The sequence below is a fragment of the Macaca thibetana genome, chromosome 19 (genome assembly GCF_024542745.1).
Source record: "Macaca thibetana thibetana isolate TM-01 chromosome 19, ASM2454274v1, whole genome shotgun sequence".
NCBI lineage: Eukaryota > Metazoa > Chordata > Mammalia > Primates > Cercopithecidae > Macaca > Macaca thibetana.
The window spans coordinates 10,442,553-10,470,113 of record NC_065596.1 but is presented as its reverse complement, the minus strand read 5'-3'; the positions used below and the strand labels follow the sequence as shown (position 1 = coordinate 10,470,113).

At 52.1% G+C, this 27,561-nt stretch overlaps 2 protein-coding genes across 2 annotated transcripts; both read left to right on the top strand.

Annotated features, from left to right (window-relative positions):
- Window positions 1-1,587: 1,587 nt before the first annotated feature.
- RLN3 (relaxin 3) lies at window positions 1,588-5,641 on the top strand. The gene is made up of 2 exons (XM_050769971.1): window positions 1,588-2,037; window positions 4,820-5,641. Exons 1-2 carry the CDS (start codon window positions 1,776-1,778, stop codon window positions 5,056-5,058), a joined length of 501 nt encoding a protein of 166 aa, XP_050625928.1. The 5' UTR covers window positions 1,588-1,775; the 3' UTR covers window positions 5,059-5,641.
- A 200-nt stretch (window positions 5,642-5,841) lies between these two features.
- Window positions 5,842-27,555, top strand: IL27RA (interleukin 27 receptor subunit alpha). The gene is made up of 14 exons (XM_050769935.1): window positions 5,842-6,080; window positions 6,476-6,593; window positions 14,914-15,071; window positions 15,160-15,317; window positions 18,287-18,446; window positions 18,550-18,623; window positions 19,849-20,032; window positions 20,125-20,313; window positions 23,045-23,146; window positions 23,221-23,379; window positions 24,820-24,945; window positions 25,987-26,080; window positions 26,260-26,353; window positions 26,461-27,555. Exons 1-14 carry the CDS (start codon window positions 5,981-5,983, stop codon window positions 26,653-26,655), a joined length of 1,911 nt encoding a protein of 636 aa, XP_050625892.1. The 5' UTR covers window positions 5,842-5,980; the 3' UTR covers window positions 26,656-27,555.
- Window positions 27,556-27,561: the final 6 nt, after the last annotated feature.

Below are 27,561 nucleotides of genomic sequence, written 5' to 3'. Positions count from 1 at the left end.
TTTGCTCGGTTGTACAGGCTGGAGTGCAGTGATGCAATCTCAGCTCATGGCAGCCTTGAACATTTAAGCAAAAGTGATGCTCCCACCCCAGCCTCCTGAGTAGCTGGGACGACAGACGTGTGCCACCACACCCGGCTAATTTTTAAATTATTTGTAGAGGTGGGGTTTTACCATGTTGCCCAGGCTGCTCTGGAACTCTTGGGCTCAAGCGATACTCCTGCCTTGGGTGCTCAAAGTTCTGGAATTACAGGCGTGAGCCACCATTGCCAGCCTCTCAATATGTATATATATATATATAATTTTTATTTGATGATTATTATTATGATTATTATTTTTTGAGACAGAGTCTCACTCTGTCGCCCACACTGGCACACAGTGGCTCAATCTTGGCTCACTGTAGACTGTGCCTCCTGGGTTCAAGTGATTCTCCTGCCTCAGACTCCCGAGTAACTGGGATTACAGGCATGCGCCACCACGCCTGGCTTTTTTTGTATTTTTAGTAGAGATAGGGTTTCTCCATGTTGGCCGGGCGTGTTGGCGGGTGCCTGTAGTCCCAGCTGCTCGGGAGGCTGAGGCAGGAGAATGGCATGAACCCGGGAGGCAGAGCTTGCAGTGAGCAGAGATCGCGCCACTGCACTCCATCCTGGGCGACAGAGTGAGACTCTGTCTCCGGGAAAAAAAAAAAAAAAAAAAAAATTAGCTGGGTGTGGTGGTGCGTGCCTGTAGTCTCAGCTACTCAGGAAGCTGAGGCAGGAGAATCGCTTGAACCTGGGAGGCAGAAGTTGCAGTGAGCTGAGATTACACCATTGCACTCCAGCCTGGTGACTGAGGAAGACTTCATCTCAAAACAAACAAACAAACAAACAACAACAACAACAAACGTGATACACTTGAATCATCCCGAAACCATCCCCCCAACACTCCATCCATGGAAAAATTGTCTTCCATGAAACTGGTTTCTGGTGTCAAAAATGTTGGCATCTGCTGCCTCAGGACACCCTTCTGTGTCTCTGTTTCCTCATTTGTAATATGGGAATTGTCTTAGTCCTGAATTGATAACCCCATGCTCCTAAAAGTGTGGTTTCGGCTAGGTGTGATGGCTCACGCCTGTAATCCCAACACTTTGGGAGGCCGAGGCAGGCGGATCACGAGGTCAGGAGATAGAGACCATCCTGGCTAACACGGTGAAACCCCGTCTGTACTAAAAATACAAAAAATTAGCCGGGTGTGGTGGTGGGTGCCTGTAGTCCCACCTACTTGGGAGGCTGAGGCAGGAGAGTGGCATGAACCCAGGAGGTGGAGCTTGCAGTGAGCCAAGATCGCGCCACTGCACTCCAGCCTGGGCGACAGAGCGAGACTCCATCTCAAAAAATAAAATAAAAATAAATAAATAAATAAATAAATTAATTAATTAATAAACAAATAAAATGCTTAGAGCAGTGTGCCTGGCCCCATAGCGCATACTGCACGGGCATTCATTGTTATTATTATCTTTGAAGAGGTCCAGGACCCTAACGTTGTGTGGGTCTGGTTGCATCCTCTTGCCCTGCCTGTTGGGATTATTCATTTCTGGTCTCTGCAGGATGGACACCTTCTCGCCTTTCTGTCGATGATGACAATGAGCTGGGCCACGTCACCCTGTCCCTAGCGAAAGGTTATCACTTCATTGGGGACATGAGAAAGGTCGGGTTGCTGAGGCCGTGCCTGTCTCCCCTCTGCTGGAGAAGATAAGGGAGGCACTCAGCTTTCTTCAGGCAGAGTGTGGGGGAGCCACGATGTATAAATGGGGGGCCAAGAGGCAGCGGAGACACTGGCCCACTCGCACGTCCAAGGCATCTCTGTCCAGCATGGCCAGGTACACGCTGCTGCTGCTCCTGGCGGCGTGGGTGCTGACAGGGGAGCTGTGGCCGGGGACTGAAGCCCGGGCAGCACCTTACGGAGTGAAGCTTTGCGGGCGAGAATTCATCCGAGCAGTCATCTTCACCTGCGGGGGATCCCGGTGGAGACGATCGGACATCCTGGCCCACGAGACTATGGGTGAGGCTGGGGAGAGAGTGGATGTAGGAGGGGAACGGGTGGCTGGATGGGTCCCAGGAGCTAAGGACAGAGATGAGAGGAGGTTGCTGGAGGAGGAGGGTCCTTGCCCTGCCACATTCAGCCAGGGACACCTGCCCAGCCTTGACACAAGGGCTCAGGAGTTAGCAGAGCTGCAGAGCTGGGATGGGGGGTTGCAAGCCATCCCTGGTGGCTGGAAGTCCGAGCACAGGTTACTCTTTTCTGAGCAGCTGCTATGTGTCCTGTGCAAAGCAAAGCTGCTGCTTGTATGCTCCGGAGGTGGGGGCTGGGAGAGCGCCATTGGCAAAGACAACACCAAAGTGGTTTCCAACCCTTTCCAGGAGATAATGTGAAGGGTGTGATATACACATAGCCAGATTTTGTCACCTAATGCGTGACCTCTCTCCAGCAAGCTGGTTTCTCCTCCCGTCTCTGTCTTTTTTTTTGAGATGTGGTCTCACTCCATTGCCCAGGCTTGAAGGCAGTGGCCCAATCACTGCTCACTGCAGCCTTGACCTCCCAGGCTCAAGCGATCCTCCCGCCTCAGCCTCCAGAGTAGTTGAGACCACAGGCAACTGACACCACGCCTGGCTAGTTTTAATTTTTTTTTTTTTTTTTTTTTTTTGTAGAAACAGGGTCTCACTATGTTGCCTAGGCTGGTCTCGAACTCCTGGGCTCAAGTGATCCTCCTGCTTCAGCCTCCCTAAGTGCTGAGATTGGAGTCTCTGAGTGGCTTTATCTTCAAATGGGAGACACAGTTCCTGAACCTTGCAGGATTAAGTGGTGTGATTAAGTCAAAAGAGATTAGGGCAGAGTCTAAGCAGGGCAGTGGCACAGTCTGGGATCTATCAGGAGAGTCGGAGGGAACAGAAGACCTAGCTTCATGAGGGGCAGGGGCCTGGGAAATAGATATTCATGTTGGTGAGAAGGAGGATAGGTATGAGCGTGGACCTAGAAGACACACCACTTGGATTCAGATAGTAACTCTACAACGTAATAGTTGTGTGTTCGTATGCTAATCTTTTTGTTTGTTTGTTTGTTTTTGAGACAGAGTCTCGCTCTGTCGCCCAGGCTGGAGTGCAGCGGCATGATCTCCGCTCACTGCAAACTCCGCCTCCTGGGTTCAGGCCATTCTCCTGCTTCAGCCTCCCGAGTAGCTGGGACTGCAGGCACCTGCAACCACGCCCGGCTAATTTTTTGTATTTTTTTTTTAGTAGAGATGGGGTTTCACCATGTTAGCCAGGAGGGTCTCAATTTCCTGACCTCATGATCCACCCGCCTTGGCCTCCCAAAATGCTGGGATTACAGGCGTGAGCCACTGTGCCCGGCTTTTTTTTTTTTTTTTTTTTTTTTTTTTTTTTTTTTTTTGAGACAGAGTCTCATTCTGTTGCCCAGGCTGGAGTGCAGTGGTGCAATCTCGGCTTACCGTAACCTCCATCTCCTGGGTTCAAGTGATTCTTGTGCCTCAGCCTCCCAAGTAGCTGGGATTACAGGTGTGTGCCACCATACCCCGCTAATCTTTTTATTTTTAGTAGAGACAGGGTTTCACCATGTTGGCCAGGCTGGTCTCAAACTCCTGACCTCAGGTGATTCACCCTCCTCAGCCTCCCAAAGTGCTGGGATTACAGACATGAGCCACTGCGCCTGGCCATGCAAATTCTTTACTGAGTCCTGCCTCGGTGGTCTCCTCTGGAAAATAGGGGTGCTAACTGCACCCACCTCAACTGGTTGTCACTCAGAAGAATAAAGAAGTTAACCTGCTAAAGCACTTAAACGTTGTTTGACACACAGTAAGTGACCAATAAATTATTATTATTATTTTAGAGACAGGGTCTTGCCCTGTTGCCCAGGCTAGAGTGCAGTGGTATGATCACAGCTCACTGCAGCCTCAACCTCTTGGGCTCAAGCAATTCTCCTGCCTCAGCCTCCTGAGTAGCTGGGACTACAGGCTTGTGCCACCATCTCTAACTTATGCCACCATGTCTAACTTATTATTATTTGTAGAAACAGGGTAGTGCTGTGTTGCCCAGGCTGTTCTTGAACTCCTGGTTCTAGTGATCCTCCTGCATGGGCTCCTGGAAGTTCTGGGATTACAGGTATGAGCCACCATGCCTGAACTAAATAATCATTTTTGAGTGCTCATCATGTCCCAGACATTGTTCTAAGTTTTTTTTTTTTTTTTTTTTTTTTTAATGGATATTAACTCCTCTACTCCTTATAAAACTTGAGAAGGTTGGAATAATTATTTTTTTCCACTTTGCAGAAAAGAACATTGAGGCTCCAATAAGTAAATTTACTTGCTCACGATTACAGCTTGGAGGGGCTGGATTCATGCTCAGTCAGCCCAGCTCCCAAATGTACCAGGTCCTCAATTAATAATAAAGAGTAAGGGAAAATAAATGACAGGGCTGGGTGCAGTGGCTCACTCCTGTAATCCCAGCACTTTGGGTGGGTGAGGTGGGCAGATCACTTGAGGCCAGGAGTTTGAGACCAGCCTGGCCAATGTGGTGAACCCCGTCTCTACTAAAAATACAAAAATCAGCCAGGCCTGGTGGCAGACCCCTGTAATCCCAGCTACTCTCCCACCTACTCTGGCAGAGCCAGAATTTGAACCCAGGACCGGGTGGAATCAAAACTCTGAACTATGTCTGTGAACTATGTCTATAACTGTTGTCACAAGATCAGAGCTAGACCGTCCAGGAGCCAGGACTGTGGGTGCAGCGGCAGCTGAGCCCTGAGCACTAATTCTGTTCATCTTTTGCAGGAGATACCTTCCCGGAGGCAGATGCTGATGGAGACAGTCTGGCAGGCCAGCTGGATGAGGCCATGGGGTCCAGCAAGTGGCAGGCCCTGACCAAGTCACCCCAGGCCTTTTATGGGGGGCGACCCAGCTGGCAAGGAACCCCCCAGACTCTTCGGGGCAGCCGAGATGTCCTGGCTGGCCTTTCCAGCAGCTGCTGCAAATGGGGGTGTAGCAAAAGTGAAATCAGTAGCCTTTGCTAGTTCGAGGGCTAGGCAGCTGTGGGCACCAGTACCAATGCCCCAGTCCTGCCATCCACTTAACCAGTGTCTGGCTGGGCACCTGTCTTTCGAGCCTCACATATTCATTCATTCGTCTGCAAGTCACAGAGTCCAGGCACTGTGGGCTCAGGCACAGTCCCCCGACACCACCTAACCAACCCTGCCTTTTGACCAGCCTATCATGACCCTGTCCCCTGAGCAAGCTGTGCCCCTGCCTGGACAAGTGGGGACCCCTGATCCTGACCTCTGACCTCTCCCCAACCCTAACTATGCGTTTGCCTGTGACTGCACTGCCACAACTGGGTCCCTATTCTACCCAGACAGGCCACACAGTGACCCCTGCCCCCTGCCCAGTCCAAACTGTGGCCAGCTCAAATTAAGCCTCTGTCTTAGTCCAGCCTTTGCACGCAAGCTTCCTTTTCCCTGCTTTCCATCCCCTCTCCTCCAACTCCCCTGACAAAGTTCCAAGGCTGTGGACCCCAGAGAAGGTGGCAGGTGGCCCCCGTAGGAGAGCTCTGGGCACATTAGAATCTTCCCAAACTCCAATAATAAAAATTCCAAGACTGGCAGACAGTGTGTGTGTGTGTGTGTGTGTGCGCGCGCGCGCGCGGTTGTTGGGCGTAGGACAGGTTTCAGGGATGCGCGATACGCGGTACCCTCCCTCGGAGGCCCCCACCCCCAGACGCCCTAGGCCGCCTCCCCACTCCCCCTCAGCAGCCCCAGCGGGGACTTTCCGTCGCGGGGAAGGGGCGGGGACCCGGAGCGAAAGGTGCGGAGGCGGCCTGCAGGGGTGGCTCGGCTTCCCGTTGCCGCCTCGGGCGCTGTACCCAGAGCTGGGAGCCGAGCAGCGCAGCCGCGCGGGCCCGGCAGGGCTGGGCCGGACTCGGGACGCGCGGGGGGCGCCATGCGGGGAGGCAGGGGCGCCCCTTTCTGGCCGTGGCCGCTGCCCAAGCTGGCGCTGCTGCCTCTGCTGTGGCTGCTTTTCCAGCGGACGCGTCCCCAGGGTGAGTGCTGGAGGGAGCTCGTGTCCCGGGTGCTAACGCTGCTCTCCCCGCGAAGGCGCCAATGCTCTAGGATAAGCCACGCGTTTGCGGAGCGAAAGGCAGAGGTGCAGGCGCCACTCGGCTCCCCCGGGGCAGGGACCCGGCGACACTGGGGAATGGGCGGCAGCAAGGTCGAACCGGAGCCCCGGGGCGGGGTGGGGGAGCTCTCCGGGTGGTTAACAGGATGTGGCGAGCACAGGGAAAGGGGGGCTTTGCACGGAACCTGGGGAGGCTTCCTGCTGCTCATTTCCCTAAGCCCCGCACCTTGCAATTGTCAGAAGTCCAAGTTCTGGGGTGCGCAGGCGGAAGTGGGGGATTCGACCCCCTTTCCTGAGACCCTCTGACTCCCTCTCCAGGCAGCGCCGGGCCACTGCAGTGCTACGGAGTTGGACCCTTGGGCGACTTGAACTGCTCGTGGGAGCCTCTTGGGGACCTGGGAGCCCCCTCCGAGTTACACTTTCAGAGCCAAAAGTAGTGAGTACAGGGAGGTGACGTGGGGAAACAAGCTTTGGAGGTGGCCGCTCAGGTCCCAGACTGCCATGGTTGAAAGGTTCTAGGAGTCAAGCCTGGCCAACATGGTGAAACCCTGTCTATACTAAAAATACAAGAAAAGTTACCCGGGGGCGGTGGCGCCCGCCTGTAGTCCCCGATACTCAGGAGGCTGAGGCATGAGAGTCGCTTGAACCGGGAGGCGGAGGTTGCAGTGATCTCAGATCTCACCACTGCACTCCAGCCTGGGGCACAGAGTGAGACTGTCTCAATTAAAAGAAAAAAAAGAAAAAAGAAAAGTCTCAGGAGTCTGCCCCCCTCCCCCAATACTCCTCCACTCCGAAGCCCTTCAATTCTAGCTTCCCTCGTTTCTCTGCTGTGTCACCCTGAGCAAATCACTTTCCCTCTTTGAGGCTCCTTTACATTTCTCTGTTAAATAGCAATCATAGGACCAGGAGAGGTGGCTTGCACCTGTTATCCCAGCATTTTGGGAAGCTGAGGCGGGAGGATCGCTTGAGCCCAGGAGTTCAAGAGTTCAGAGTTTTAGAGAGCCCGTCTCTTTTTCTTTTCTTTTCTTTTCTTTTTCTTTTTTTTTTTTTTTTTTTTTTTTTTGAGACGGAGTCTCACTCTGTCGCCCAGGCTGGAGTGCAGTGGCGCGATCTCGGCTCACTGCAAGCTCCGCCTCCTGGGTTTACGCCATTCTCCTGCCTCAGCCTCCTGAGTAGCTGGGACTACAGGCGCCCGCCACCGCGCCCGGCTAATTTTTTGTATTTTTAGTAGAGACGGGGTTTCACCGTGGTCTCGATCTCCTGACCTTGTGATCCGCCCGCCTCGGCCTCCCAAAGTGCTGGGATTACAGGCGTGAGCCACCGCGCCCGGCCTCTTTTTTTTTTTTTTTGAGATGGAGTCTCGCTCTGTCGCCCAGGCTGGAGTGCGGTGGCCGGATCTCAGCTCACTGCAAGCTCCGCCTCCCGGGTTTACGCCATTCTCCTGCCTCAGCCTCCCGAGTAGCTGGGACTACAGGCGCCCGCCACCTCGCCCGGCTAGTTTTTTGTATTTTTTAGTAGAGATGGGGTTTCACCGTGTTAGCCAGGATAGTCTCGATCTCCTGACCTCGTGATCCACCCGTCTCGGCCTCCCAAAGTGCTGGGATTACAGGCTTGAGCCACTGCGCCCGGCCTATATTTTTTTTTAGTAGAGACGGGGTTTCACCGTGTTAGCCAGGATAGTCTCGATCTCCTGACCTCGTGATCCGCCCGTCTTGGCCTCCCAAAGTGCTGGGACTACAGGCTTGAGCCACGCGCCCGGCCTTTTTTTTTTTTTTTTTTTTGAGATGGAGTTTCACTCTTGTTGCCCAGGCTGGAGTGCAATGGTGCGATCTTGGCTCACTGCAACCTTTACCTCCTGGGTTCAAGCGATTCTCCTACCTCAGCCTCCCAAATAGCTGGGATTACAGGCATGTGCCACCATGCCTGGCTCATTTTTGTATTTTTAGTAGGGGTGGGGGGAGTTTCACCATGTTGACCAGGCTGATCTTGAACTCCTGACCTCAGGTGATCCACCTGCCTCGGCCTCCCAAACTTCTGGGATTACAGGTGTGAGCCACCGCGCCTGGCCGAGAGCCCCTCTGTTAAAAAACATAAACTATAATATAAATAAAGGGAAATAGGCCAGGCGCTGTGGCTCACGCCTATAATCCCAGCACTTTGGGAGGCTGAGGTGGGCAGATTACTTGAGGTTAGGAGTTCAAGACCAGCTATAGTAATCCCAGCTACTCGGGAGGCTGAGGTGGGAGGATCACTTGAACCCAAGAGGCAGAGGTTGCAGTGAGCTAAGATTGTGCCACTGCACTCCAGCCTGGGTGACAGAATGAGACTCTGTCTCAAAAAAATTTTTTTAAATAAAAAATGGCCAGGCCGGGTGCGGTGGCTCACGCCTGTAATCCCGGCACTTTGGGAGGCTGAGGCGGGTGGATCCCGAGGTCAGGAGATCGAGACCATCCTGGCTAACACGGTGAAACCCCGTCTCTACTAAAAAATACAAAAAAAAAAAAAAAAAATCAGCCGGTTGTGGTGGCGATCGCCTGTAGTCCCAGTTACCAGGGAGGCCGAGGCAGGAGAATGGTGTGAACCCGGGAGGTAGAGCTTGCAGTGAGCCAAGATCACGCCACTCCACTCCAGCCTGGGCGAGAGAGGGAGACTCCGTCTTGGAAAAAAAAAAAAATGGCTGGCGCCGTAGCTCACGCCTGTAATCCCAGCACTTTGGGAGGCCGCGGCGGGCAGATCACGAGGTCAGGAGTTCGAGACCAGCCTAACCAACATGGTGAAACCCCATCTCTACTAAAAATACAAAATTAGCCAGGTCTAGTGGTGCATGCCTGTACTCCCAGTCACTCAGGAGGCTGAGGCAGCAGAATTGCTTGAGCCCAAGAAGCAGAGGTTGCAGTGAGCCAAGATCGCACCACTGCACTCCAGCCTGGCAACAGAGTGAGACTCCGTCTCAAAAACATAAAAATAAAAATAAAAAATAAAAACGGAAATAATAATGGAATCTGCCTCTGAAGGTTGAGTCTGAGTGTTCAAAGAGTTAGGTGCTTGGCAAGGAGAAAGTTGCTTCATAATGTGAAGCTGTTCTTTATTGCTGTGTGACATCAGGCAAGTCGCTTAACCTCTCTGAGCATGTTAAAAGATTATTCAGTGTGGTGCTGGGGATGCTGCAGTGAAAGAGGTAGACAGAAAGCCCTGCCCACAGTCCAAGGAAGAGACCTGTGTTTCTTCATGATGAATCGTACCTGGAAACTCATAATTTCAAATTGGGCTAAGTGAGGGAAGAGGAAAAGGGCCAATGAAAGATAAGAATGGGAGACAGAGGTCCTGGATTTTTTTTTTCTTTTTAATAATAATGATTAAAATACACACAACAGGCCCTGCACGGTGGCTCACGCCTGTAATCCCAGCACTTTGGGAGGCCGAGACAGGTGGATCACCTGAGGTCAGGAGCTGGAGACCAGACTGGCCAACATGGTGAAACCCCGTCTCTACTAAAAATACAAAAATCAGCCAGACTTGGTGGCACATGCCTGTACTCCCAGCTATTTGGGAGTCTGAGGCAGGAGAATCGCTGGAACTCGGGAGGCAGAGGTTGGAGTGAGCTGAGATCGCACCACTGTACTCCAGCCTGGGTGACAGAGCGAGACTCTGTCTAAAAAAAAAAAAAAACAATCACACAACATAAAACTTATGATATTTTTAAAATTTATTTTGGGAACAGTGTCTTACTCCTGTCACCCAGGCTGGGGCAGTCAGCTCACTGCAGCAACTTCCCAGGCTCAGGTGATCCTCCCACCTCAGCCTCCTAAGTAGCTGGGACTACAGGCATACACCACCATGCCCAGCTAATTTTTTAAATATATTTTTTAGTAGACACAGAGTTTTACCATGTTGCCCAGGCTGGTCTTGAACTCCTGAGCTCAAGAGATCCACCTCCCTCATCCTCCCAAAGTGCTGGGATTACAGGCGTGAGTCCCTGTGCCTGGCCAAAATCTACGATCCTAACCATTTTTAAGTGTCCAGTTCAGTGGCATTAAGTACATTCCCATGGTGCTTTCCTGGTTACCATTCACCTCCAGAAGAGGGCCTAGTTTTTTTTTTTTGAGATGGAGTTTCGCTCTTGTTGCCCAGGCTGGAGTGCAATGGCTTGATCTCTGCTTACTGCAACCTCCGCCTCCCGGGTTCCAGCAATTCTCCTGCAACCTCCGCCTCCCGGGTTCCAGCAATTCTCCTGCCTCAGCCTCCCGAGTAGCTGGGATTACAAACATGTGCCACCACGCACGGCTAATTTTGTATTTTTAGTAGAGACGGGGTTTCTCCATGTTGATAAGGCTGGTGTTGAACTCCCCACTTCAGATGATCCACCCACCTGGGCCTCCCAAAGTGCTGGGATTACAGGCATGAGCCACTGAGCCCGGCGGGGGGCCTAGTTTTAATTGGTGCAGGGATTGGGGAGTCAGATAAGTTCCTTCTTTTCTATTTTTATTTTAGTTTTTTTGATTTATGTATTGATTTTATTTATTTTGGGAAGAGGTCTTGCTCTGTCACCCAGGATAGAGGGCAGTGGTGCGATCATAGCTCATTGCAACCTCAAACTCCTAGCTCGAGCCATTTTCCCTCCTCGGCCTCCCCAGTAATTGGAACACAGGAATGTGCCATTCATTTTAAAAATTTTTTTGTAGTGGTAGCTCACGTCTGTAATCCCAGCACTTTGGGAGGCTGAGGCGGGAGGATGGTTCGAGCCCAGGAGTTGGAGACCAGCCTGAGCAACATAGTGAGACCGTCTCTATTAAAAAAAAAGAAAGAGGCCGGGCGCGGTGGCTCACGCCTGTAATCCCAGCACTTTGGGAGGCCGAGGCGGGCGGATCACAAGGTCAGGAGATCGAGACCACGGTGAAACCCCGTCTCTACTAAAAATACAAAAAATTAGCCGGGCGCGGTGGCGGGCGCCTGTAGTCCCAGCTACTCAGGAGGCTGAGGCAGGAGAATGGCATAAACCCAGGAGGCGGAGCTTGCAGTGAGCCGAGATCGCGCCACTGCACTCCAGCCTGGGCGACAGAGCGAGACTCCGTCTCAAAAAAAAAAAAAAAAAAAAAAAAAAAAAAAAGAAAGAAAGAAACAAAGAATAAGAAGAAGAAGAAGAGGAAGAGAAGGGAAAAAAGTAAGAATAATTTTAAAAGTAAATAAATAAATAATTTATTTGGTAGAGACAGAGTCTTGCTCTGTTGCGTAAGCTAGTCTTGAACTCTTGGGCTCAAGCGATCCTCCCACCTTGCCCTCCCAAAATGCTGGAATTACAGGTGCCATTATGCCCAGCCTGTAATTTTGTATTCTTTGACCATGATTTTCTCTCCCAGCCTCTGTAGTCACCAGTTTACTCTGCCTCTAGGAGGAGTTCAAATGTTTTAGATTCCATGTATCAGTGAAAGCATGTGGTGTTTGTCTTTCCGTGTCTTATTTCACGTAACATATTGTTCTCCATTTCCATCTACTCACTCTGTCGCCCAGGCTGGAGTACAGTGGCGCGATCTCAGCTCACTGCAACCTCCGCCTCCACGGTCCAACCGATTCTCTTGCCTCAGCCTCCCAAGTAGCTGAGATTACAGGTGCGCATCTCCACATCTGGCTAATTTTTGTATTTTTATAGAGCTGAGTTTCACCATGTTGGCCAGGCTGATCTCAAACTCTTCATCTCAAGTGATCCACCCGCGCAGTGTATTTTCTTCTTTTTTTTTTTTTTTTTGAGACAGAGTCTCTCTCTGTCGCCCAGGCTGGAGTGCAGTGGCCGGATCTCAGCTCACTGCAAGCTCTGCCTCCCCGGTTCACGCCATTCTCCTGCCTCAGCCTCCTGAGTAGCTGGGACTACAGGCGCCCGCCACCTCACCCGGCTAGTTTTTTTTTTTTTTGTATTTTTTAGTAGAGACGGGGTTTCACCGTGTTACCCAGGATGGTCTTGATCTCCTGACCTTGTGATCCGCCCGTCTCGGCCTCCCAAAGTGCTGGGATTACAGGCTTGAGCCACCGCACCCGGCCTTTTTTTTTTTTTTTCTTTTGAGACAAAGTCTCGCTCTGTCGCTCAGGCTGGAGTGCAATGGCCAATCTCAGCTCACTGCAACCTCCGCCTCCTGGGTTCAAGCGATTCTCCAGCTTTAGCCTCCTGAGTAACTGGGATTACAGGCGTGCACCATTAGGCCTGGCTAATTTTTGTATTTTTAGTAGAGATGGGGTTTCACCATGTTGGTCAGGCTGGTCTCAAACTCCCGACCCGAACTCTGCCCACCTCAGCCTCCCAAAATGCTGGGATTACAGGCGTCAACCACCACGCCCAGCACCACATATTCTTGATCCATACATCTGGTGATGGACACATTCCATATATTGGCTATTGTGAGTAGTGCTGCATTGGGAAGACAGATGTCCGTTGGACAAACTTATTTCATTTCCTTATTATTTTTATTTATTTATTTTTTTGAGACAGAGTCTGGCTCTGTTGCCCAGGCTGGAGTGCAGTGGCTCAATCTCGGCTCACTGCAACCTCCATTTCACGGGTTCAAGCGATTCTCCTGCCTCCCAAGTAGCTGGGACTACAGGCATCTGCCACCACACATGGCTAATGTTTGTATTTTTAGTAGAGATGGGGTTTCACGATGTTGTCCAGGCTGGTCTCCAACTCCTGGCTTCAAGTGATCCGCCTGCCTCGGCCTCCTGAAGTGCTGGGATTACCGGCGTGAGCCACCACACCTGGCCCCTCTTACTATTTGTCAAACACACCAGGCACAGTTTCGCCTCCAGGCCTTTGCACCCTGTGTCTCCTCTTCCTGGAATGCTGTTCTTCTAGCTACTGTATGGTTCTGTCCTCATCTCCTTCAGGCCTTTATTCAAATGTCTCCTCAGGCTGGGTGTGATGGCCTGCCCCTGCCCCACCCCTCTCCCCCCACCTCACCGCCCTCCCCGTACCTGTAATCCCAACACTGGGAGGCCAAGGGGGGTGGTGGTGGGGATTGCTTGAGGCCAGGAGTTCCAGACCAGTCTGGCCAACAGACCGAGACCTCTCTCTCTCCCTTTTTTTTTTTTTTTTGAGACAGAGTCTCACTCTGTTGCCAGGCTGGAGTACAGTGGTGCGATCTTGGCTCACTGCAACCTCCGACTCCCTGGTTCAAGCGATTCTCCTGCCTCAGCCTCCCAAGTAGCTGGGATTACAGGCATGCGGCACCACGCCCAGCTAATTTTTGTATTTTTAGTAGACGGGGTTTCACCGTGTTGGCCAGGATGGTCTCAATCTCTTGACCTCGTGATACACCTGCCTTGGCCTCCCAAAGTGCTGGGATCACAGGTGTGAGCCACCGCACCTGGCCTCTCTCTCTCTTTCTATATATATGGTGTTTTTGTTGCTGTTTTTGAGACAGGGTCTTACCCTGTCACCCAGGCTGGAGTGCAGTGGCATGATTCCAACTCAACCTACTGGGCTCAATCAATCCTCCCACCCCAGCCTCTCAAGTAGCTGGAACCACAGGTATGCGCCACCACCCCTGGCTAATTTTTAAAACATTTTTTTTAAAGATGCGGGGTCTCAGTATGTGATTGCTTGAGGCCGAGAGTTAGAGGAGACTAGCCTGGGCAACATAGCAAGACCCCATTTCTACAAAAAATTTAAAAATTAGCTGGGCACTGTGATGCACACCTGTTATCCCAGCTACTCTGGAGGCTGTTATCCCAGCTACTCTGGAGGCTGAGTCAGGAGGATTACTTGAGCCTAGGAGTTCAAGGTTGCAGTGATCTATGATCCCACCACTCCAGTGACAGAGTGAGATCTTGTCTCTAAAAAAAAAAAGAGAGAGGACAGGACTGGGCGTGGTGACTCATGCCTGTAATCCCAGCACTTTGGGAGGCCGAGACAGGCGGATCACCTGAGGTTGGAGTTCGAGACCAGCCTGACCAACATGGAGAAACCCTGTCTCTACTAAAAGTACAAAATTATCCGGGTGTGGTGGCACATGCCTGTAATTCCAGCCACTAGGGAGGCTGAGGCAGGAGAATTGCTTGAACCTGGGAGGCAGAGGTTGCAGTGAGCCAAGATCGCACCATTGCACTCCAGCCTGGGCAACAAGAGCAAAACTCCGTCTCAAAAAATAAAGAAAGAAAGAAAGAGAGAGAGAGAGAGAGAGAGAGAGAGAGAGAGGGGGAGGGAGGGAGGGAGGGAGGGAAAGGGAAGGAAAGAAAGAAAAACAGAGAGAGAAAAGAGCAGTTACAACTGGGCATGGTGGCTCATGCCTGTAATCTTAGCACTTTGGGAGGCCGAGGTGTGTGTATCACTTGAGGTCAGGAGTTCGAGACCAGCCTAGCCAACATGTGAAACCACATCTCTACTAAAAATACAAGAAAATTAGCCAGGTGTGGTGGCACACGCCTGTAATTCTAGCTACTTGGGAGGATGAGGTGGCAGGATCACTTGAACCCAGGAGGAAGAGGTTGCAGTAAGCCAAGATCACATTACAGTCCAACTTAGGTGACTGTGTCAAAAAAAAAAAAAAAAAAAAAAAAGAGCAGTTACATTTATTACCCTCATTTTGTAGATGAGGAAACTAGCGCACAGAGACGTTAAGTTACTTACTCAAGGTCACACAGCTCTGAAGCAGCAGAGGTGGGATTTGAACCCAAACGGAGCAGGCTGCAGCCACTCTGTTGGCACAAGGGTGGTTATTAGTGGCCCTGGCTGTAGCCGAGTGTACGTCTCACCCCCGCCTCTCTCCTCACAGCCGTTCCAACAAAACCCAGACTGTGGCAGTGGCAGCCGGGCAGAGCTGGGTGGCCATTCCTCGGGAACAGCTCACCATGTCTGACAAGCTCCTTGTCTGGGGCACTAAGGCAGGCCAGCCTCTCTGGACCCCCATCTTCGTGAACCTGGAAACCCAAAGTAATGTGGCGGGAGGGTGGGGCGCTCTATGCGGGGTGGGTGCTCTTGGAGGGCATGGCTTGCTACACCCTGGTTTTCTCTTCCCCAGTGAAGCCAAATGCCCCCCAGCTGGGCCCTGACGTGGACGTTTCCGAGGATGAGCCCCTGGAGGCCATTGTCCATTGGGCCCCACCTACGTGGCCGTCTCATAAAGTTCTGATCTGCCAGTTCCACTACCGAAGATGTCAGGAGGCGGCCTGGACCCTGGTGAGTGCTGGGGTCCTTTTCTCCCCACGCTATCCTGGGCAGGGACTGAGGCAACATCCCCTAATCTGAGACCCAGCCAAGGACTCATTCTGTGCCTGTCCCTGAGCCTGTCTGCATCCCACACAAAATGCCTGCACGTGCCTCTTGTTCAGTTACAAATTCTCCTCCCATGGCCGGGCGCAGCGGTTCACGCCTATAATCCCAGCACTCTGGGAGGCCAAAGGGGACAGATCACTTGAGGTCAAGAGTTCGAGACCAGCCTGGCCAACATGGCGAAATCCCATCTCCACTAAAAATACAAAAATTAGCCAGGCATGGTGGTAGGTGCCTGTAATCCCAGCTACTGAAGGTTGAAGCAGGATTCACTGGAACCTGAGAGGCGGAAGTTGCAGTGAGCCGAGACTGGGCCACTGCACTCCAGCCTGAGCGACAGAGCAAGACTCAGTCTCAAAAAAAATTTTTTTTTCTCCTGCCAAAATAATCTATCACCCCGTCATGGTGGCTAATTCCTAAAATCCCAGCACCTTGGGAGGCTGAGGCAGGAGGATCACTTGAGGCCAAGAGTTCAAGACCAGCCTGGGCAACTTAGGGAGACCTCATCTCTACGAAAAAGGTGAAACAATTATGAGGGCATGGTGGCTCATGCCTGGAGTCTCAGCTACTCAGGAGGCTGAGGCAGGAGGATTGTTTGAGGTCAAGAGTTTGAGAACAGCCTGGGCAGGATAGCAAGATTTGTCTCTAAGAAGTTAAAAAATAATCCGGCCAGGTGCGGTGGCTCACACCTGTAATCCCAGCACTGTGGGAGGCCAAGGAGTGTGGATCACCTGAGGTCAGGAGTTCGGGACCAGCCTGGCCAACATGGTGAAACCCCATCTCTACTAAAAGTACAAAAAAGTAGCTGGGCGTGGTGATGGGTACCTGTAGTCCCAGCTACTTGAGAGGCTAAGGCAGGAGAATCGCTTGAACCTGGGAGGTGGAGGATGCAGTGAGCCGAGATCGTGCCACTGCACTCCAGTCTGGGCAACAGAGCAAGACTCTGTCTCAAAAAAAGAAAAAAAAAGAGTTGAGAGTTGTGATTATTCATGCAATTCAGAGCAACATGAGATGCAGAATTTTTTTTTTTTTTTGAGACGGAGTCTTGCTGTGTTGCCCAGGCTGGAGTGCAGTGGCCAGATCTCAGCTCATTGCAAACTCCGCCTCCCGGGTAGCTGGGACTACAGGTGCCCGCCACCTCGCCCGGCTAGTATTTTGTATTTTTTTTTAGTAGAGACGGGGTTTCAGCGGGTTAGCCAGGATGGTCTCGATCTCCTGACCTCGTGATCCGCCTGTCTCGGCCTCCCAAAGTGCTGGGATTACAGGCTTGAGCCACCGCGCCCGCCAGAATTTTTTTTTTTTTGAGACGGAGTTTTGCTCTTATTGCCCGGGCTGGAGTGCAATGGCAGGATCTTGGCTCACTGTAACCTCTGCCATCTGGGTTCAAGCGATTCTCCTGCCTCAGCCTCCCGAGTAGCTGGGATTACAAGCATGCGCCATCATGCCTGGCTAATTTTGTGTTTTTAGTAGAGACGGGGTTTCTCCATGTTGGTCAGGCTGGTCTTGAACTCCTGACCTCAAGTGATCAGCCTGCCTGGGCCTCCCAAAGTCCTGGGATTACAGGTGTGAGCCACCGTACCCAGTCCCTTTTTTTTTTTTTTTTGAGACGGAGTCTCGCTCTGTTGCCCAGACTGGAGTGCAGTGGCACCATTTCAACTCACTGCAACCTCCACCTCCCAGGTTCAAGCGATTCTCCCACCTCAGCCCCCCAAGTAGGTGGGATTACAGGCATGTGCCACTATGCCCAGTTAAGTTTTTTTTTGGTAGAGATGGGGTTTTGCTGTGTTGGCCAGGCTGGTCTCAAACTCCTGACCTCAGGTGAGCCACCTGCCTCCACCTCCCAAAGTGTTGGGATTACAGGCATGAGCCACCTCACCCGGCTGAGAGGCAGACTTTGGAATCTGACTACCTCAGTGCTCAGCTCCAGCACACCAGCTCTGTGACCTTGGGCTAGTCACTTTCCCTCTCTGGGCCTCAGTTCCCTCACCTATAAAATGAGATAATAATAGAAGTTACCACTTCCTGCTATACCTAACACACAGAGTGACCACCTTTTCTCTGTCTGCTCAGGACTGTGCCAATTTTTCTGACAGGCCCATGTTCTGGAAACCCCCTTGGTCCTGGGCAAATACAAACAGTTGCTCGCTGTGCTGATAGATAAGTTCAAGTACCAGCTAGGCGCAGTGGCTCTAATCCCAGCACTTTGGGAGGCCGAGGTGGGCAGATCACCTGAGATCAGGAATTCAAGACCAGCCTGGCCAAGATGGTGAAACCCTGTCTCTACTAAAAATACAAAAGTTGGCTGGGCACGGTGGCTCACACCTGTAATCCCAGCACTTTGGGAGGCCGAGGCGGGCGGATCACGAGGTCAGGAGATCGAGACCATCCTGGCTAACACGGTGAAACCCCGTCTCTACTAAAAATACAAAAAATTAGTGGGGTGTGGTGGCGGGTGCCTATAGTCCCAGCTACTCGGGAGGCTGAGGCAGGAGAATGGCGTGAACCCGGGAGGTGGAGCTTGCAATGAGCTGAGACTGCGCCACTGCACTCTAGCCTGGGCAACAGAGCGAGACTCTGTCTCAAAAAAAAAAAAAAAAAAAAAGACTCCGTCTCAACAAACATAAAAAAGCCAGGTGTGGTGACAGGCGCCCGTAATCCCAGGTACTCAGGAGGCTGAGGCAGGAGAATCGCTTGAACCCAGGAGGGAGAGGTTGCAGTGAGCCAAGATCGCACCACTGCACTCTAGCCTGGGCCACAGAATGAGACTGTCTCAAAATGAAAAACAAAGTCCAAAAAAAAAACAAAAAAACCCCGATAAGTTCAAATACCCTTGACTCAGGCCCTGGGCCCATCACGCTCACCTGTCTCTCCCCCAGCTGGAACTGGAGCTGAAGACCATACCCCTGGCCCCTGTTGAGATCCAAGATTTGGAGCTAGCCACTGGCTACCAAGTGTATGGCCGCTGCCGAATGGAGAAGGAAGAGGATTTGTGGGGCGAGTGGAGCCCCATTTTGTCCTTCCAGACACCGCCTGCTGGTGAGGATATCTGGGCTTGCCCTCAATCTACGCCCCTCCCACCCGCGGAGTCTGTCCAATCATGTCCCACTCATTTGTTCCCCCGTTTCCTCATCCTTGCCAGCTCCAAAAGATGTGTGGGTATCAGGGAACCTCTGTGGGACGCCTGGAGGAGAGGAACCCTTGCTTCTGTGGAAGGTGAGCTTCAGGGACCAGTTACATTTCTCTGCACGTGTCAGGAATCCCCTAAATAACAATGACATAAGACCGGATGCGGTGGCTCACGCTTGTAATCCCAGCACTGTGGGAGGCCGAGGAGGGCGGATCAGCTGAGGTCAGGAGTTCGAGACCAGCCTGGCCAACATGGTGAAACCCCATCTCTACTAAAAATACAAAAATTAGCTGGGAGCGGTGGCAGGCACCTGTAATCCCAGCTACTTAGGAGGCTGAGACGGGAGAATCGCTTGAACCCAGGAGGTGGAGGTTGCAGTGAGCCGAGATCACGCCACTGCACTCCAGCCTGGGCAACAAGAGTGAAACTCCGTCTCCAAAACAAAAATCAAAACAACAACAACAACAACAAAACACCAATGACATAAACAAGACAGAGTTTCCCATACTGCCCCCTTGAGGTTGCTTCGAAGATTCAAGGATGCGTTGCTAGAATGGTCAGTATAGGGTGGGGCATGGAGCAAGTCTCCACCAATGTCAGCTGCTTCAGAGAGGTCTGAGCCATGAGGATGGGTGCAGATATTCCGGGCGGAGGCAGCAGATGCAAACACCTGACAGCGAGACTGGAGCTCAGCCCCAGAAAATATAACACAGTGTGCTAAGAGTTTATTTATTCATTTACTTATTTTGAGATGAAGTCTCGCTCTGTCGCCCAGGCTGGAGTGCAGCGGTGTGACCTCATCTCAGCTCACTGCAACCTCCGCCTCCCAGGTTCAGGCCATTCTCTGCCTCAGCCTCCAGAGTAGCTGGGATTACAGGCACCTGCCACCACGCCCGGCTAATTTTTGTATTTTCACTAGAGTTGGGGGTTTCACCATCTTGGCCAGGATCGTCTTGAACTCCTGACCTCGTGATCCACCTTCCTGGGCCTCCCAAAGTGCCAACATGGTGAAACCCCATCTCTACTAAAAATACAAAAATTAGCTGGGTGTGATGGCAGGTGCCTGTAATTCCAGCTACTCAGGAGGCTGAGGCAGGGACATCACTTGAACCCGGGAGGTGGAGGTTGCAATGAGCTGAGATCGCGCCACTTCACTCTAGTCTGGGTAACAGAACGAGACTCAGTCTCAAAAAACAAAACAAAACAAGAAAAAGCTTCACTGACCAGTGGTTTATCAGGTGACCTCAGGGAGACACATACATGTGCCTAATTAATGGGAGATATTAACCCTTTTTTCCCTTCATCCCTCAGGCCCCAGGGCCCTGTGTGCAGGTGAGCTACAAAGTCTGGTTCTGGGTTGGAGGTCGTGAGCTGAGTCCGGAAGGAGTTACCTGCTGTGGCTCCCTTATTCCCAGCGGGGCAGAGTGGGCCAGAGTGTCCGCTATCAACGCCACAAGCTGGGAGCCTCTCACCAACCTCTCTTTGGTCTGCTTGGGTGAGAGACTGTGACCTTCCTCAGCTCGGCGCCCTGGAGGGGTGGGAGGTGGCTTCCTGAGTGGCCAGCTGAGACTTCTCTCCACCCTCCAGATTCAGCCTCTGCCCCCCATAGCGTGGCGGTCAGCAGCATCGCTGGGAGCACGGAGCTACTGGTGACCTGGCGACCGGGGCCTGGGGAGCCACGGGAGCATGTAGTGGACTGGACTCGAGATGGGGACCCCCTGGAGAAACTCAACTGGGTCCGGCTTCCCCCTGGGAACTTCAGTGCTCTGTTACCAGGTGAGGCCCTGGGACACCTGGGTTTCCATCCCAGCTGTTAAAACAGAGCGGACAGATGGGTGGACTTGTAAGAGGGAGTGCTATGATTAAAGCAGCGTGATGGCCGGGCTTGGTGGCTCACGCCTGTAATCCCAGCACTTTGGGAGGCTGAAAGGGGCGGATCACCTGAGGTCAGGAGTTCGAGACCAGCCTGGCCAACGTAGTGAAACCCCGTCTCTACTAAAAATACAAAAATTAGTGGGCGTGGCAGCTCACACCTGTAGTTCCAGCTACTCGGGAGGCTGAGGCAGGAGAATCGCTTGAACCTGGGAGGTAGAGGTTGCAGTGAGCCAAGATTGCGCCATTGCACTCTAGCCTGGGTGACAGAGTGAGACTCGGTCTCAAAATAAATAAATAAATAAATAAACAATAAAGTAGCGTGAATTCACGCAAGACTTTTTTTTTTTTTTTTTTTTTTTTTTTGGAGGCAAGATCCCACTCTGTGGCCCAGGCTAGAGTGCAATGGCGCCATCTCAGCTCACTGCAACCTCCATCTTCTGGGTTCAAGCGGTTCTTGTGACTCAGCTTCCTGAGTAGCTGGGACTACAGGAGTGTGCCACCACACCCGGTTAATTTTTTTTTTTTTTTTAGTAGAGACGGGGTTTCACCATGTTGGTGTGGCTGGTCTCCAACTCCTGACCTCAAGTGATCTGCCTGCCTTTGCCTCCCAAAGTGCTCGGATTACAGGCGTGAGCCACTGTGCCCAGCCTAACTTTTCTTTTTTTCTTTTTTTTTTTTTCTTTTTTTGAGATGGAGGCTGGCTCTGTCGCCCAGGCTGGAGTGCAGTGGCGTGATCTCGGCTCACTGCAAGCTCTGCCTCCCAAGTTCATGCCATTCTCCTGCCTCAGCCTCCCCAGTAGCTGGGACTACAGGTGCCTGCTACTACACCTGGCTAATTTTTTTTTTTTTTTTGTATTTTTGTATTTTTAGTAGAAATGGAGTTTCACTGTGTTAGCCAAGATGGTCTTGATCTCTTGACCTCGTGATCTGCTCTCCTCAGCCTCCCAGAATGCTGGGATTTCAGGCGTGAGCCACCACACCGGCATCTTTTTTTTTTTTTTTTTTTTTTTTGAGACGGAGTCTCACTCTGTCGCCCAGACTGGAGTGCAGTGGCGCGATCTCGGCTCACTGCAAGCTCCGCCTCCCGGGTTCACGCCATTCTCCTGCCTCAGCCTCCGGAGTAGCTGGGACTACAGGCGCCCGCCACCACGCCCGGCTAATTTCTTTTTGTATTTTTTTTTAGTAGAGACGGGGTTTCACCGTGTTAGCCAGGATGGTCTCGATCTCCTGACCTCGTGATCCGCCCGCCTCGGCCTCCCAAAGTGCTGGGATTACAGGCTTGAGCCACCGCGCCCGGCCTTTTTTTTTTTTTTAAGAGACGAGTCTCACTCTGTCAGCCAGGCTGGACTGCAGTGGCGTGATCTCAGCTCACTGCAGCGTCAACCTCCATGGCTCAAGCATTCCTCCCACCTCAGTGCCCTGAGGAGCTGGGATTACAGGCACACGCCACCAAGCCCAGATAGTTTTTGTATTTTTTGTAGAGGTGGGGTTTCTCCATGTTGCCCAGGCTGTTCTTGAACTCCTGAGCTCAGGCAATCCCCTTGTCTTGGCCTCCCAAAGTGCTGGGGTGACAGGCATGAGCCACCATACCTGGCAAGAAATCTTTATTAATTAGTTACTTAATTAAAGGACTTGGAAGAACTGCAAAGATGTTGGGTGAGAAATTTAGGACACAGTCCCAAGATCCACAAGGATATATGAACCAAAGAAGCAAAGGCACAATTATGGAAAATTCCCAGTTGAGGAAGGCTATGTGGATGTGATAGGGTTTAGAGGAGGGACTGCAGCAGCCTCAGTTACCATGGTAGGTGCTATCAGTTGCCTGCTCATATCTGTTTGACCACGTCAGAGCCCTTAGGCCTCTCTCCCAGCTGCCCACACTTAAGTTTCCTGGCCTGAGGGCTTTTTCTGGTCACTGAGGCATTTTGCCTGCTGGAGAAGCAAGATGGAAATATCGAGGAGTTAAGAGCCCTCAGGAGCAGCCCTCAGCCATGACTAATGAGGCTTGGTGGATTAATACCCCAGCTCCCTCCTTCTGAGCTGGGCTGACTCTGTGATGTCTGCTCTCTGCTGCCCCCAAGAGGTCCCCCATGGGACTGCGTCTCAGTTGTCCACAGTGAGAACTTGTTCCTTCCCCATTTTACTCCCCTACTGCCCTATTGGGGTTTTCTGGGATTACCTCCTAGATAAATGAATTACACTCAGATCGTTATCTCAGGGTGTCCTTCTGGGGAACCCAATGAAGACACCTAGCAAGTAGGAAATGGGCATGGGAAGGAGAGCCAATTCTTTTTTTTTTTTTTTTTTGAGGCAGAGTCTGGCTCTCTTGCCCAGGCTGGAGTGCAGTGGCCGGATCTCAGCTCACTGCAAGCTCCGCCTCCTGGGTTCACGCCATTCTCCTGCCTCAGCCTCCCGAGTAGCTGGGACTACAGGCACCCACCACCTCACCCGGCTAGTTTTTTGTATTTTTTAGTAGAGATGGGGTTTCACCGTGTTAGCCAGGATGGTCTCGATCTCCTGACCTCGTGATCCGCCCGTCTCAGCCTCCCAAAGTGCTGGGATTACAGGCTTGAGCCACCGCGGCCGGCCAGGAGAGCCAGTTCTAACTGGTCTTTGTTCCTTTGTCACTCAGGGAATTTCACAGTCGGCGTCCCCTATCGAATCACTGTGACCGCAGTTTCTGCTTCGGGTTTGGCCCCTGCACCCTCCCTCTGGGGGTTCAGAGAGGAACTAGGTAAGAGGTGGGGCTGGAGGATGGGGGGGCTCCTGTAACCCAGGCCGACCTTGACCTACTGCCTTCCTCCCCAGTACCCCTAGTGGGGCCAATGCTTTGGCGACTCCAAGATGCCCCTCCAGGGACCCCCGCCATAGCGTGGGGAGAGGTCCCAAGGCACCAGCTTCGAGGACACCTCACCCACTACACCTTGTGTGCCCAGGGTGGAACCAGCCCCTCTGTCTGCATGAATGGTGAGCTTCTCTGCCTGCCAACCTATCCTCCCAGCCCCCACAAGACCCACCCATCAGTCAACCCCACCCCTTGTCCCCACGTGGGCCTCTTTGGCCCAGGGAGCATACATAGTGTCCTCAATTCCCTCTTGGCTATCAATGTAATGAACTTTCATTCAGCCATTAAAAATGAGGATGTCAATCTATATTTATCGACATTGAAAGATGCCTATCATATTTTATTAGTGAAAAAGATAAAAGGATGTCAAAATTCCGTGGTACAGTTCCATTTTTTTTTTTTTTTTTTTTGAGATGGAGTCTTGCTTTGTCACCCAGGCTGGAGTACAACGGTACAATCTTGGCTCGCTGCAACCTCCTCCTCCCAGATTCAAGCGATTCTCCTGCCTCAGCCTCCTGAGTAACTGGAATTACAGGCACGCACTACCATGCCCAGCTAATTTTTGTATTTTTAGTAGAGACGGGGTTTCACCATGTTGGTCAGGCTGGTCTCGAACTCCTGACCTCGTGATCCACCCGCCTCGGCCTCCCAAAGTGTGGGGACTATAGGCTTGAGTCACCATGCCCGGCCTATATGTAATTTTAAATATATATATAGAAGGTCTGGCATGGTGGATCACACCTGTAATCCCCACACTTTGGGAGGCAAAGGCAGGCAGATCACTTGAGGTCAGGAGTTTGAGACCAGCCTGGCCAACATGGTGAAACCTCATCTCTACTAAAAATACAAAATTAGCCAGGCCTGGTGGCGCAGCCTGTAGTCCAGCTACTCAGGAGGCTGAGGCACTAGAATTGCTTGAACCCAGGGGGTGGAGGTTGCAGTGAGCCGAGATTGTGCAAAGAAAAACTAAATAATATCTAAGCAGTATATAAGATGGTGATAACTGCCGAGTAGAGAATGAAGCCAGGGGCTGGGCACGGTGGATCACACCTATAAACCCAGCAGTTTGGGAGGCCGAGGCGGGCAGATCACCTGAGATCAGGAGTTTGAGACCAGCCTGACCAATATGGTGAAACCCGGTCTCTACTAAAAATATGAAAATTAGCCAGATGTGGTGGCAGGCACCTGTAGTCCCAGCTACTCAGGAGGTTGAGACAGCAGAATTGCTTGAACCTAGGAGGCGGAGGTTGCCTTATGATCAGTGAACTGAGATCATACCACTGCAGTCCATCCTGGGCAACAGAGTGTTACAGAGCGAGACTCCATCTCAAAAAAAAAAAAGAATCAAGGAAGGTGGGTGGTGAAGGGGGTGCAATTTCAAATAGAGCGGGGTCAAGGAAAGTCCCATGGAAGAAGTGACCTTTGAGCAAAGACCTAAAAGAGATGAGGAAGGAGCCATGCTGATATCTGGGAGAAAGTGTTGCAGACAGCAGGAAGAGCACATGCAAAGGCCCTGTGGTAGGCTTGACCACCTCCCCAACTTCTTTGGTTGTGTTCTCCAGTGAGTGGCAACACACAGAGTGTCACCCTGCCTGACCTTCCTTGGGGTCCCTGTGAGCTGTGGGTGACAGCATCTACCATCGCTGGACAGGGCCCTCCTGGTCCCATCCTCCGGCTTCATCTACCAGGTAGGGGGGTTGGGATGGGATTGCCACAGGGAGGGGATACGCTCCAGGTAGCGTCTGGAGTCATTACTTGGAAGCTGGTACAGTGGCTCACCCCTGTAATCCTAACACTCTGGGAGGCTGAGGCAGGAAAATTACTTGAGCCCAGGAGTTCGACACCAGCCTGGGCAACATAGTGAGACCCCATCTCTACAAAAAATAAAACAATTAGCTGGATGTGGTAGCATGTGCCTGTGGTCCCAGCTCCTGGAGAGGCTGAGGCTGGAGGATTGCTTGAGCCCAGGAGTTGAAGGCTGCAGTACGCTGATTACACCACTGCACTCCAGCCTGGGCAACAGAGCAAGACCCTGTCTTTTTTTTTTTTTTTTTTTTTTTTTTTTTTTGAGACGGAGTCTGGCTCTGTCGCCCAGGCTGGAGTGCAGTGGCCAGATCTCCGCTCACTGCAAGCTCCGCCTCCCGGGTTTGCGCAATTCTCCTGCCTCAGCCTCCCGAGCAGCTGGGACTACAGGCGCCCGCCACCTCGCCCGGCTTATTTTTTTTTTTGTATTTTTAGTAGAGACGGGGTTTCACCGTGTTAGCCAGGATGGTCTCGATCTCCTGACCTCGTGATCCGCCCGTCTCAGCCTCCCAAAGTGCTGGGATTACAGGCTTGAGCCACCGTGCCCGGCCAAGACCCTGTCTTTAAAAAATTAAGAATTGCCAGGCGCAGTGGCTCACACCTGTAATCTCAGCACTTTTGGGAGGCCAAGGTGGGTAGATCAGTTGAGGTCAGGAGTTTGAGACCAGCCTGACCAATGTGGTGAAACTCCGTCTCTACTAAAAATACAAAAATTATCCGGGCGTGGTGGCACGCGGCTGTAATCCCAGCTACTTGGGAGATTGAGATAGGAGAATTACTTGAACCCAGGAGGCAGAGGTTGCAGTGAGCTGAGATCGCACCACTGTACTCCAGCCTGGGCGACAGGGCAAGACTCCGTCTCAAAAATAAAAATAAAAAATAAAATAAAATAAAAATTAAGAATGATCTCTTCCCTACCCTACCAGATAACACCCTGAGGTGGAAAGTCCTGCCGGGCATCCTGTTCTTGTGGGGCTTGTTCCTGATGGGGTGTGGTCTGAGCCTGGCCACCTCTGGAAGGTGAGGCTGTCAGATACATGCATCTCTGCCCATGTGGGGAAGGCGGCTGGGCATTTCGCTGAGCTTCCAGGGGGCTTGAAGGGAGGCCTTGGGGCTCAGTCACATTCATGAACCCTGCACCCTGGGCTGGGGCATCTGGCCATCTGGATCCGCTGCCCTGACTCCTCCTGGCTTGCCAGGTGCTACCACCTATGGCACAAGGTGCTGCCCCGCTGGGTCTGGGAGAAGGTTCCTGATCCTGCCAACAGCAGTTCAGGCCAGCCCCACATGGAGGTGAGTCAAAGGGCTGGCCAGTCGGAGCCCTCTGGGGCAGTGGGGAGAGGGTGAGGGGTAGGTGGGGGAGGCTGGGGCAGGATTACAAGCTCCTCATCTCTTCCCAGCAAGTGCCTGAGGCACAGCCCCTTGCGGACTTGCCCATCCTGGAAGTGGAGGAGATGGAGCCCCCGCCGGTTATGGAGTCCTCCCAGCCCCCCCAGGTCACAGCCCCGCTTGACTCTGGGTATGAGAAGCACTTCCTGCCCACACCTGAGGAGCTGGGCCTTCTGGGCACCCCCAGGCCGCAGGTTCTGGCCTGAACCACACCTCTGGCTGGAGACTGCCAGCCAGGCCAGAGGGATGCTCATGCAGGTTGCACTCCAGTCCTGGATTAGCCCTCTTGATGGATGAAGACACTGAGGGCTCAGAGAGTCTGAGTCACTTACCTGAGGACTCCCAGCCAGGCAAAGGTGGGATTGAAGGACCCCTATAGAGAAGGGCTTGGCCTCCATGGGGAAGGCATGGATGGAAGATGGAGCAAAGAAAAATACATGAAATTGGCTGCCTGCCAAAATCTGTTCCGCTATAACAGAATTGCATTCGGACCCCAGCACAGTGGTTCACGCCTATAATCCCAGCACTTTGGCAGGCCAAGGTGGAAGGATCACTTAAGGCCGGGAGTTTGAGACCAGCCTGGGCAACAGAGCAAGACCCCTTACTACAAAAATGAAACATCAAAAACAAAAACAATCAGCTGGGCATGATGGCACACATCTGTAGTCCCAGCTACTTGGGAGGCTGAGGCAGGAGGATTGGTTGAGCCCAGGAGTTCGAAGCTGCAGGGAGCTCTGATTATACCACTGCACTCCAGTCTGGGAGACAGAATGAGACCTTATCTTAAAAATAAATAAATAAAAAGCAAAAAGAAAAAAAGTACTGTATTTGGGCATCATCTCAGCTCCCTTGCAGCCAGGTGCAGCATGGACTGAGTTCTTGGCAACAGAACGTGGTCAGAAGTGACGTGGCAACACAGGGTCTGGGTGGGGGCTCCCCCACACACTTTCCTTGCCTATGAGCTGGAACATAACACATGCCTATGATCCAGCTTTGGCCATACGCAAGGGGAAGGTGGAGCAAGAAATGAAAAGGAACCTGAATCCCTGAATGACTGCATGGATCAGAACCACTGAGAAAAATAAACTTTTATATTTTTATAGCTACTGTCG